Source organism: Loxodonta africana, chromosome X (genome assembly GCF_030014295.1).
Source record: "Loxodonta africana isolate mLoxAfr1 chromosome X, mLoxAfr1.hap2, whole genome shotgun sequence".
Classification (NCBI taxonomy): domain Eukaryota; kingdom Metazoa; phylum Chordata; class Mammalia; order Proboscidea; family Elephantidae; genus Loxodonta; species Loxodonta africana.
The window spans coordinates 40,381,388-40,394,807 of NC_087369.1; the positions used below are offsets into that span (position 1 = coordinate 40,381,388).

A 13,420-nucleotide genomic window follows, 5' to 3' on the forward strand; every position below is an offset into this window, starting at 1 on the left:
TCAAGGAGTCTGCAAAGAAGACAACCACAATTTGTATGAGGAAACTTATTAATAAAATGGGATCATTCCAGGTACAAGGTCATATGGTAAGGATACAGAAATAACTGTCCCACAGTAATTAAATTTCAGGTTCAAAAATTGTAACCAATTATACGAACTTTGAAAAGGAACTACCGAAAGATCAAATATTATTTACAACAGAGCCAGAATCTTTGCTCTCACCTAAACAATTTTAAAGATCCTATTTTCTCCCTAAAATTTTTTACTAATTCATGGAATATTAACAGTTCCCATTGCCCCTGTCTGGAAACAAACTTAAATAACTCATATCAGTCTCCATCAACCCACTCAATTTTACTCACCCTTGGTGTGATGTAAAAACCATTAAACAACAAAAAAATCCATTAAGTGTATAGCATTAAAAGCATTGTTTGTGATGCAGGAAAAGATACACATATTATAAAGCAAAGAATGCCCACTTAGAATGGATATACAGAGAATATATAGAAAACATAAGAAAATAGATGAATAAATAAACAAAAGAAATATATTCATAAATATATTTGGAGTATAAATTTATAATTTATAAAATCTAAAATCCAAGCTAGCTTTAATAAATATTTCTTGAGTGCTTATTATATGCACAACACTATATTGAACAAGTCTAAAAAAAAACAGTACAAGTCTAGTAGAGCACAAAAATTTTAAGTGCAATCCTTGTCCTCATGGAGCACTTGCAATCGAGTAGGGGAGACAAAAATGTACAGAGCTTCCTTTGATACAAGGCATAATTTGGTTAGTGCTATAATAAAACTTAAACAAAACTGTAAGGGAGCAAAGAGAAAAAACGATGAATTTCAGCCTACTGGACTGGGGTAGGGATGGGGCTAATGACTCAAGACTCAAGACATTGGTGCTAGTTTGTGAAGGAGGATGGAATCTTAGACAGCAGAAATAGAAGGGCAGAAGCCATCCTTTGAGAAGGGAGGCCGAGTGCAATTGAAGGGAAATGAGTAATACAATATGGCTGCAGCAGAGAGGTGGAGAGGTGACTGGAAAGATAAGATGAGATTATACCAAGTGGACTCAACATTTTCTATTACATCACTGTATCAAGGAATCCTGAAACACTCAATCCTTTGGTCAAAAACCAAAGTCTAATTTGTCAATGAAGGATATTATTACAAATATTTTAACACCTAAATGTCCCCAAGGCACAATTAGTCTCCCTTCACCTGGAAGGAAAGCCAGGAATAGGAGGAGGCTATGGAATGTGTAGCTAACTGCCTTCGTGAACAACTGCCTCCTTTGCCATGAGATCAGAAGAACTGAATAGTGGCTGGCTAGCAATACTTAACATTTTGACCAAATACTCTACAGAAGAATTCTGATCAAAAGGGGGGAAATGTACACAGAATTTCAAATTCTCATGGACTCCAGATTTTCTGGAGCCATGAAGGCTGGATGAACCCCTGAAACTAGTGCCCTGAGATAATCTTTAAACTTTAAACCAAAAATAAAGCAGAGAGGTGGAAACAAAGGCATTCTGCAGAGTAGCTCCATTGAACAAGGGAGGTGAGAGTAAAAGAGGCAGTGAGGGAAAATAAAGTGTTAAAATAACTAAAGTTCCTAATCCCTGAACTAAATAAATGAAATGCACTTATAGAAATTCATATCTTGTTTAAATCTAATTTAACATAAAGACTCCTAATACATGAATGAACATATACAGAGAGCTCTCCAAAGACGCTTACCTGAAATTCTTGAGCAATTTAACCAACAATTAATGACTGTATTTTCATTTATAGTAAATACTTATATTTAACTTACTATATCAAGTCAAATAATAAGCAAAGTTATAGTCAAGTATTACCAAAGTCTTCTAATATTAATATTGACATATTTCTAGAGATAAAATCATATTGGCTTTACATAGTTTCACAAACAGGTATTTGTACACCATTGTTCATTAAAGCACTATTCACAATCGTCAAAAGTAGAAACAGCCTAAATGTCCAGCAACAGGTGAATGGATAAACCAAATGTGGCATATCCATACAATGGAATATTACTGAAATACAAATAAAAATGAAATCTAATTCATGCCGTAATGTGAATGAACCTTGGAAACACTATGCTGATGGAAATAAGTCCGTCACAAAAGGAATATATTGTATGATCCCACTTGTATGAAATATCTAGAATAGGCAAGCGTATAGAGACGACCAAAGTTTATTAGTGCTTACTGGGAATGGGTGGGAGGGAGGTGATAGGGTGCTTAGGGGGTGCTGAGCTTCTATTAAGCGTGACAAAAAAACTTGAGTACAGATAAGGCTGATGGTTGAACAATACGATGAACATAAGTTAATGTCACTCAAATGTGAAGAATGTCAAAATGTACAAATACCTTGTTGCATATATATTTACACATTAAAAAAATGCACTTAGTTATTAAAAGTATTAAAGAATGATTGCCCTTGACTTTTAATATTTTTTTCCAGTTATACCTTGTTGTTGTTGTTGTTGTTAGGTGACATCCAGTTGGTTCTGATTCATAGTGACCCTATGTACCAGAGAATCTTATACCTTAGGGCAACTTAAAACTGCTTTACTTTTATATTAATACTATTACAGAATAAAATACATACACGCCTTGTCTTTTAAATCCATAGCAAAATCTTCATATTCTTCTAGATCAAACTCCACCCTGGCACGTGTTATACCTCTGTTTTTTATTACAAATGGAATAACCTCAGTAGAGCCGACATAAGTGCCACAGAAATGAAAGACATTCTAGAATAAAAAAATAATAATAATCAGAGAGTTAATAATATATGAAAGAATGTAAACTGAAAATTATACTGTTATGTTTATTTACAGCAAAAAACTATATAAATCAGTCATTTTTTTTCTTCTTCTCCCAACCCCCTATGTGCAATCATTTACCAAATCCTGTTAATTTTACCACCTTCTTTACCTCTTATCCTTACTGTAACTGTATGGAATCAGTAACTTATCACTTTTCATTTAGTCTTCAAATTTTTCCCTTTCTCCAATTATCCCTCTTCACAAATAAGCCACAACTGAACTAACTGAGAATCTGATCACATCACTTCCCTTCTTAAAACCTTGATGGTTCCCCACCATCTACAGGCCAATGCCCACATTCCTCCTGAAGCTCACCATGACCTTCTCCTGCCTCATGCTCCAGCCTCAGTTAACTCTGCTCTCACCCTATCACTTAACACCTCAGACAAGCTGTATGACTGGTCAGTTATGACCCACACCTTGGTGTTCTACTTCTCTGTGTTTTTATCTTGTTCCTTCTGACAGGAAGGTCCTTCCCTAATTTGTAATTGCCTGACAATACCTTACATGTCCTTCAAACCCCAGTAAGAGAAACCAGAGTTACTTGCTCTGTATTCAGGACTACTTCTATCCCTTATATTTACTTACATTATTGCATCAGATAGTCCATTTATTTGTTTCTTTATCTTTCTCTCCTACTGGATATTAAGTCTGATTCATCTTTACATCCCTAGCACCTACTTGACACCTACCTTAAATACACAAGGAATGTTTGTTTAATGTGCCTGAACTCTACTCATATGCCTGGCATGTGCCTATACCACAAAACTCTATAGGATTCCTCCTTCTGGTACAGTTAATATAGATACCCTACAGTTCCTTAGTAAAACAGTCACATCTAACATTAAAAGGAAAATGAAATAATAGTGTTTTTTAATGTTGAGGCAGATACTGCATTAAGGTCAACTGGCCACAATGTGTTCCACTTAAAATAGCAACTCAGTTCTATAGATAAACTTTGTAAAGTCCAAAAAGGATAACGGCAGTTTGATTCTTTGTACATGTCAAAAAATCACTCCTTTTCTTCCATTCTGTGGAGCAATGGAATGTGGAAAAATAAAAACTCGAGATGACAATTTGGACATTATCTTGTGAAGTCAAACATGCACATACTCTTTCTCAGAAGCTTCGCTCCTTACAGAACCTCTAACACATGAGCTCAGAAAATATGTATATTAATATTCACAGCCTATGGTGCTTGTAATACCAAAGAGCAGAAACAAGAGAATGAGTATGTATAGTATAGCCACATAATGGGCTATTATAGAGTAGTGAAAATGAATAAAACACAGCTACATACAACTTAGATGAACTTTGGAAACACAATGTTTAGTTAAAATTAACTCACCAAAGACTACAAATATTATACCTTTGTTATAAAGCTCAACAACAACAAACAAAACTAAACAATGAATAATTAAGAGATTCATACATAAGTAGCGGCACTATAAGAAAAAGTAAAAGCATATTAATCACAAAATTCAGGAAAGTGGTTATCTTTTTGTAAGGTATAGAATCATGATAAAGTCTACATCGAGTCAATTCCGACTCATAGTGACCCTATAGGACAGACCAGAACTGCCCCATAGGGTTTCTAAGGGGTGGTTGGTGGATTTGAACTGATGACCTTTTGGTTAGCAGCTGAGCTCTTAACCACTGCACCACCAGGGCTCCGCTGAGGTCTATGGAAGGTTTTAAGGGTATTGGTAGTGTTCTGATACTTAAGTTCAGTGATAGTTCACAAATCTTCATTTCATATCATGCTTTATCTCAACTTATTTATTACATATATTCATTTATATCTGTCAAATTACTATATAATAAAATATGCTTAATCATAATATGCTCATTAGGGATATACAGCAAATAAAAATCACCACACTTAATAAGGTGATTACACAAATATGTAACACACTCACCGGGCTGACTTCAACATCGGCAACCTCAATAGATCCACCAATCCTAAGGTCTAAGATATTTGCATGGCGAATAGCAACCTTATTTAGGAGAAATAGAAAACTTTGTAGAAACCACATCAAAATATAATTATAAATTGCTGAAATACTACCTGGTATTTTTATAACTTTTTTTTAATTTAAATAATCAGAACATTTATAAATACCACAAGATTTATTCTAGTAGTTATCATCACATTTCTTGTTATGCTCAATTGATACTTCTAGGAAGCCTCCAACACACATGGCATCAGCTAAAGGCTTGTGAACTTTACTGCAGAGCTCTATCCATCCAAATAGATCTCAATGCCACTCTATATAGCCACTTTTTTCTTCCCTAATTTCAATGGATTATTCAAAATCAAAACAAACAGGAAACTGAGTGCAACAGACTTCTCCCCATAGAAAGACACTAATATCATCATCATCATCATCAATAATAATAAAAAATAGCAGATACAAATTGCTGATTTTATGGGCCAAGTACAGTGCTAAATACATTATCTCCATTTTATTCCTCAGTATTTTTTTTTTATATCCTATGAAGTTGCTATTGTTAATAGCCCTAATTTACAAGTGAGGACAACTGAGGCTTAGAGAGGCCAAGTAATCTGTCTTTTTCTTGAGGTCATACAACTTGAAAGCATCAACAGCTAAACTTGAACCAATGGCTGTCTAAAGTCAAAGATCATGTTCTTATCACTTACACTCAACTGTCTTATAGAAACTTAAGATAGTGACATAAGAATTTAGTTGTATAATTCCTACAAAATAGGAAACTACAGATTATTTGAACATATAAACATTTAAGGAAACCCTGGCGGCGTAGTGGTTAAATGCTACGGCCACTAACCAAAGGGTCAGCAGTTCGAATCCACCAGATGCTCCTTGGAAACTCTATGGGGCAGTTCTACGCTGTCCTATAGGGTCGCCATGAGTCAGAATCGACTCAACAGCACTGGGTTTGGTTTGGTTTTGGTATAATCATTTAAGCAAAAATCTCAGATGCATAAAAATAGCATTCCCTAAGAGACCCTATCTATACAAGCAAAGCAAACAAAGAAGTCAGATCTAGATTTAAGTCTAAATGTATATTACACTCAAGAAACCAATATGAGAGTATTTCACTTTTTTCCTCAGAATCACTGACATTATTTACAGGCAAAGATATCACAAAATAGCATTTATTCGGAATTATTAGGGAAAGTAGTATGCCAGTTAAATTGTTTTATTAACCAAGTTGCCATATTCATAATACTATATGATTTCCACAATTTATTTAAAGGTTATATAGTACATAATAAGACATTTGACTAAAATCATAAGAAACACAATTTAATGATTCAGAGGAAATAGTGAATTGGCATGTTCTTCATCTGATGAACCATTTATACAAGTCTTGACTCCCCATACCTGCGTTTTATTCCCCTGCCCATCGTTTTTTCATTCACCAAAGACTCCTGGCTAAAATAACTCATTCACTATCTAGTCCATTGGTCCCTTGACCTTTTCATCGCTAGAGACTTAAACTACACCCTGACACTCTCATCCCTCATAACTGCATGATCTCTGAAATAGTACATACATTCATCCTTCTCTTTCCCACAACATCCTTTCATTCCTGAATTTTCACTCATTTTCAAAGACATTCCTGGACATCATGGGGACTTCTAAGCCCGTGTTGTGTGATGTTCTCGCAATTAGTCCCAATTTACCCTTCTATATTTCGTTCTTATTCAACTTCAATTCCAAAGTTTATTATTCTAGTCTCTCACTTACCAATATCTTTGATACACTTACACTCACCTAGGTTTCACAGGAGCAATGGAAAATTTGTTCATCATCTCTAAGATTAATCCTTAACCTTCAGACCCGAATGTATATGCAACTGTCTCTTTACTAGATCTCTCCGCATGGAGACCCAAAAGGTGCCTCAAACTCAACATGTCCTTCCAGATCTGATACTCATCCTCTGATCTCTTTCTCACTGTAATGGTGCCACCATTCTCCTCACTCTTGTCTTACCCCTCTCATAGATATGTAACCATTTTCAATCACCAAGCCCTAAGTATTCATCTGCTAAATGGATCTAGTATCCTACTTCCTGAAAGAGAATACCGTCTTCGCTAGCCTGGACTAATCACTCTGAAGTCAATCTTGCTGACCCCAGTTCACTGCTCTATAACTAAAGTGATGTCTGAAAAATGCAAATCTGCTTTTGAAACCCCTGTGCTTAAAACCTCTAGCTCTTAATATGAAGCCCAACATTGTTAACATTGTTGATAAGGCTTTAAAAAAAAAAAAAAGGCTTTACATGAACTAAAATTTACCTAGGTCTCTAAGTGCTTCCTTCCCCATTATCCATGCAGTATATAATCTGGTCATGCTAAATTTTAAGTCCCTCATATCTGCCTTGCAGCTGTCTCTCTATCCCACATCACATGCTATGTGTACTTCTTAAAATACTCTTTCTCTCTCACCTCCTCCACCCCACCAACAACCCCTTCATCTGGCTGATTCCTAACATTTAGGTGTCTTAGATGTATCCTCACCAACAAGCTTTCCCTGACACTTTAACCGTGGGCTGTGTACCTCTCTTGTATATTCCCTTAACCTGCTGTATTTCTCCATCACAGTACTTATTACACAATACTGTTATTTTCTATAGAGCTGTTTATATTTCCCATCAGATTGTAAGCTCATTAAAGATCAAGGACCCTTGTTATCTTGTTCCTTTTGCATACCTAGCATTTACAATGGAGTCACATAATATGTCCCCAATAAATATGTGTTGGATGAATGAATAAATGAACCTCACTGTATTATACTGCTAAGAAAGGTCAGCTTTATAAAAACAGCATAATCCTTTAAAATACAGTGGAAGGTACTTTTTTAGAAAAATTTACATTTTGGTGACCATATTTTTGGCATTTTTCTAGAAAAACACTGTGCTTTTTAAAAAATACAGGCTTACTCTCAGACTATAAACCACAGTATTTAATTTAAAACCATTACATATTTCTTCATGAAAGTAAGATACAATTCTTAGGTCATTTATTCGGGGACCAGGCAAATCAGTGCCTATTACATTAGACTACATATTATTTTATCATTAATTGTTATGGAAAACTGATGAACAAAATGGGAGATATTTAAATATCATAACATTTAAATCCATTCCCCATAGGAAAAAAAAATTTGAAACAAGTTCTCTAAGAAAAAAAGGTGTACATCATTTAAAATTGCTTTACCTCCAACTGTAAACATCTTAAACAACCAAATGAACCCCATAAACATAAGATGGAAATGCACATACGTATAGATATACCTTTGCTTTTGTATCAAATTTTTCTGCCACAGTAGGTGTGCAGCCAATATTGAGAACAGTTAGTCCCCCCAGTGGAACTATTCCTTCCGATGGAACAATATTAATGATTGGCAGAAGATTCTGGTCACAAACCTGTAAGTGAAAATGTGCAGAAATGCTGCATTATTCTTTAAAGTTGCTATTTCAAAGTATTTAGAAGAAAGCTTTCAAACTACAACCTAGAGTGAGAACGCCAGGGCCCAGGCCATGAGATGATTTTGTAATAAATTATCAAACGCCAGACACACAAATCATTTGTACGTCAACAAGCAATTGCAATCCTAGCCCAGCTAACAGAACCTTCAGTGGTGGCACCTTCCAATTCTAATAGGATAATACTGTCTATTATCTGGAGTGCTCTTTAAGACTCTGCAAAACTTACAAAGAACAGGTATATCCATCAGAGAAGATGTCAAAATTCTAGATACTACTTTGGCAGTTTACCTTTTCCCTGATCTTTAAAATTTTTTAAAAAAATTGAAAGCAAAATTCGTGGAGAGGTGGGACAATGAACTGATTTCCTTTTCTTTACTATCACCATGACAGAAAGCATAATGTCTAGGATGTCATTTTAACCTTCAAAAAAGTGTAAGTAACTTACTTACCAAGGATTTATGATGTAGTTTGTCAAAGGCCAATTCAGGCCTACCTACCGTATTTTGAGCCAGTATAATTTAAAGAGAAATTGGTCAATATATTTTTTGGGGTGAAGGGACAAACTAACAAGGTAAGAATACTGAAGTAACAAAGTAGAAAAGGGTATCCCCATTTGTTTATTTAGACCAAAGAGCTAATTTGGGCAGAAGCCAACATATAAAAGTAAAACATGAATGAAAGATCTCAAATGCTAACTTCTATTGCCACCATTGGGGGGTTCTTAATATATTTTTCAGTAAAACAAAACAAAAAACAAGACTCTATCCCCGCTCCCCCCCTACCATTTAAATCACAAATAACAACTATCAATAGAATATCTTCAGAATGGCCTTGATCTAGATCCAAGTTTCTACCATAACCATCCTGATTTCAGAGTGAAAATAAGGGAAATAGGAGAATCGTTTAACGAAATATGGAGTGTAACATTAATAACGAATGCATATATTTTTAAGATTTCATTTGACTATAAATTATCTCTTTTTTTTCAAGTAAACTAAAAGGCAGAAAGAAAAAAAGGGGGAGAGGAGAGAAAGAGAGAGACTAAAGAAAGAAAGGAGAGAGAGCTTTCTTATGAAAAATGAAAAGGACAAACTAGAAGAACTGTACTCAGATAAATCTCATGGGAAATATCTAAAAAATTAGCCTAAGTCTATTTATAAGGACTATGGTATTAACTTCATAGTCCTGTGGCAAAAAAAGTTAATTCATAATATGATTAGATTGAAATAAGAAATGACCAGCATTCTTTATTACCTTGAAAAAAGCATGGTTTTGTCCCACGTTACGAAGAACGGCCTTCCTCCAACTTGTTAAACCTTGAGGACTATTACTGAAGAGTATTCTTGATTCCAATAATATAACCTTGGTGTGACCAATCTAATAATAAGAGGACAAAAGGGGAAAGAAAATGCAGTAGGAAAAATGATAAGTCAAATACTTGTTTTGTTCACAAAATGAAGTATTTTAATTGTAAATATACGTTAACCAAATTTTGATTACTGGAAGAAAAATTTATAATCTGGATGTATTACTTATTCAATGTGTTCTAAGATGCAAAATGAACACAACTATAGGTTTTTATATTTTATTTTTGATGAAAAATACTCAGGGCATTATAATATTTTCCTAAATTTAAACTAAATGTGTGGCAATCTAGTTACAATGGAGTGATAATGTCATATGAGATATTTTCTTTAGAGATCAGATCATCTACCAGCCTTCCTCAACTATGTACAGAGTGTTACTACGTGTTATGTAGAAGGAAAGTGTTCAAACGTCACCCAAGTATGGAAAACAAGATTCCAAGTTAAATTATCCAGGCATGTATCTACTACAAGTCTCATAGTAGTTAATATGTTGAAAATGTGCACTTTGCTTATCTAAGAATAGGAAAGTAGTTCACTGTGATTCACTGAAGCACAGGACTCTCCTCATCCCATGCAAAGAACCTCACAGAACTAGTATAACATAGAACACATTTTGAAAAATATTGGGATTATCCTTTGCTCCCTTACGGAAAATAGTAGTCAAAGAGATCCAGAACCCAAGGTTTCCAACTCCTCATTCAGTATTCTTTACACTCAACCCTACTGCCTTTTTCTATGAATTATTATTTATTTTTTAGACTTTTATAACTTCTTATAGTTATTTTGAAAACCCTGGTGGTTATTTGAATAAAATGATTGGAATAATCGGAATAAAGCTTTTCAAGCAAAGCTAACAGAAAAGAGAATAGTTGAGTAAGTTATTCATAAATCAATGGCAAACCTTAAATGAGCATTTTACTTAATCACTTAATGTTCCTCCATCTTTACTTTTTTAACAGTGACACTTCACAGTTCATTTCACTGTAAGGGCTTCAAAAATAATTTACCTAACGGGTTTTAACAATAATTGAATTCATTACTCTGATATCTCAGAGTATAATTCTCATTCAGTCCCAGTGTGGGAAAAGCAAAAAGCAAATTATCATAGAAGGTAGAAGCAAAGGCTGTGGAGGACTACAGATTTGAACAGAAATTCCAACTAGGGTGCTTACTGCCCTTGTGAACTTGTATTGGTTACTTAACTACCTAAGCCTCCATTTCTTCATCCATAAATTGAGGATAACAATACCTGCCTTATAGGGTTGTTGTAAGGCTTAAATTAGATAATATATGAACAGTATTTACCATGGTACCTGACACATAGTAACTACTCAATAAAAGGCGCTTATTTTTAACACTAGATCTAAATTACTAAATTACCTACCCTTTCATCTGTTAGAAAAAAATACACATTGGGTGAGTATGAGGACAAATTTATATTCATGAACTTTTCAAAGACAAAGTAAATAACAGTTGAAAAACAGAAACGCATACATATGTTCACCATATGTATGCATACACGTTATGAGAAATTTCATAGAAACACTATTTTAATAGCTAATACTTTGAAACACCCCAAATGCCCACCAGCTGAGTAATGGATAAATGACGGTATAGGCATAAAATGGAATACTGTTCAGGACTAAGAATGAATAGTCTACAACCACATGCATGAGCACAGATGAATCTCACAAATCTAACGATGAACATGAGAAGCCAAATATAAAAAAGACCACATGGCTTGATTAATTTATATAAAGTTAAAAAATTAATCTATGCTCTTGAAAGTAAGAATGGTGATGATCTTGGGAAAGACACATAGTGACTGGAAGTTTGCTTGAGGGGGTGTCTTTTGGGGTGTTAGTCATGTTCTGTTTCTTGAGTTGGTTGATCTGGGTACTTGTTACAAAGGTGATGTCAGTTTGTGAAAATTAATTCCAGTGACATATAATTTAAAATATAAATTCAGTGACATATAATTTAAAATATGTACCTTTCTGTATATACATTTTTACGCAAATAACTCACGCCTTCTATATTTGTTTGCCTGCCACCCCCTTCTCCCACTAGGTACCCTCACAAGCACTACCATGCCAATCCTCTTCCACAGGTTGCTGTAAAAAAAACAGCATAGTGCATTTAAGGAAATACCTCACTTAGAGAGGGCATGGATGGCAAACAAACGTAGAAGGCTGGCATTATTTGTGTGAAAACATGGTTTGTATTATATCTCAATAGAAAGTTAAAAAAAAAAAAAGAAAAGAATCTAGAGTCATTTGCACATAGTGAAAAGCTGTAGGATCCAGCTTATTTCAAGCCTGGAGAAGAGGAAAGTTTCTACTGAGTTCTGACTGCCATTTATCTCTCATTTTTTAAGGTTACAATGTCCTTAACTGCTTAAAATATATAACAGCACGGACGTGGCTTGAAGAGGAAATTTAGTAAAATAACATTTGGCTTTTGTTAAATTTCTAAGAATACTGGAAAAGCAATTTGGTAGACAAGTAAGGTGCATTCTTGGTGTTTAAGAGGCACGAAATTAAGGCCTTCAGGGCTGTTACCACAGAAAAAGGTTTAAATTACATATCACAACTTTCACTTTACTCATATTTTCATTAAAAGAAATATATTCTACAAAAACAAGAGTTTCATCCATTTCCTTGCTATGAAAATTACATGAGCCATTTCATACTGAATTACTAATTATCATTAGAATATTAACAATGTAATACATTAGGGAAAACTATATTTTTCTCTATTTTTCTTTGGCTTCTAACAATGAAATAATTTAATTTCAAGTGCCCTCCCTCCCGCCAACAGTATTACATACATAGAGATGATCTAACAACAAAGTGTTTTCTTGGCATAAGTCTTGGATTTCTGAGGTCATTCTAGATAATACAACACATTTTCGAGTAAAATCTTCATTTATGTTAAAGAGGTGGCTTCACAAAGGTATGAAGACAACTTAATTATTGCATGCAAAAGCAGATTTGACAAACACTATACGTGTGTATATGTATGTATGCGTATGTGTGTGTATATATATATATATGTATTTATACCAACCATATACAAGTATGTATACTCAACCAATTTATAGCCCTTAAAATAAAAATCATATGTAAGGGATATAATTACATGTGCAACACATTTCAGTGTCAATGCGTTTCCTTTATAGACCTGAAGAATAAATTCTCCCCTTTCTGGAGAACTGAAACCTGGTTGCCATGTTACTTCACATTCCAGTGATGAGTATGCTTCGACAACGCCTACACAGAGGATAGAGAGAGGACAGGACATTTATCACATTTGCATTTTATTTCTTTATCTATTAATATTCAAAATAAGAGCTGATACAAAAGTGTAATGATGTTGTATGATAATTAAAACCAAACACCAAAAATAGGAAAATGCTAAAAGGGGGATCAATAAGTAGTCTTACAGGTTTGATTATAAATCCAAAATGCATACCTTATATTCCAATTTTAATAGGCAATAGAAAATTTATCAAGGAGGCCAACACTCCACAATTAGAGCTGACCTTACATAAAATTTTTTTTTTATGTTATAGACAGTAAAACACCATTTGTGATCCCTGACCAAAATGATTCCCTCCATGTGTTTCTCGGCATTCTGAAATACTGACCAACGTAAGACACTCATGCAAGCTTTCTGAGGGAGATATTACCCTCACCAGAGACTCT

General features: G+C 34.3%; 1 protein-coding gene across 1 annotated transcript in view; it reads right to left on the bottom strand.

The window, feature by feature from the left end:
- CFAP47 (cilia and flagella associated protein 47) overlaps positions 1-13,420 on the bottom strand; it is a 343,468-nt gene that overhangs the window by 283,670 nt on the left and 46,378 nt on the right. Inside the window, 5 exon segments of the mRNA XM_064278419.1 lie at positions 2,649-2,793; positions 4,788-4,865; positions 8,152-8,283; positions 9,601-9,723; positions 12,855-12,985. Coding sequence (XP_064134489.1) covers positions 2,649-2,793; positions 4,788-4,865; positions 8,152-8,283; positions 9,601-9,723; positions 12,855-12,985 — 609 coding nt within the window.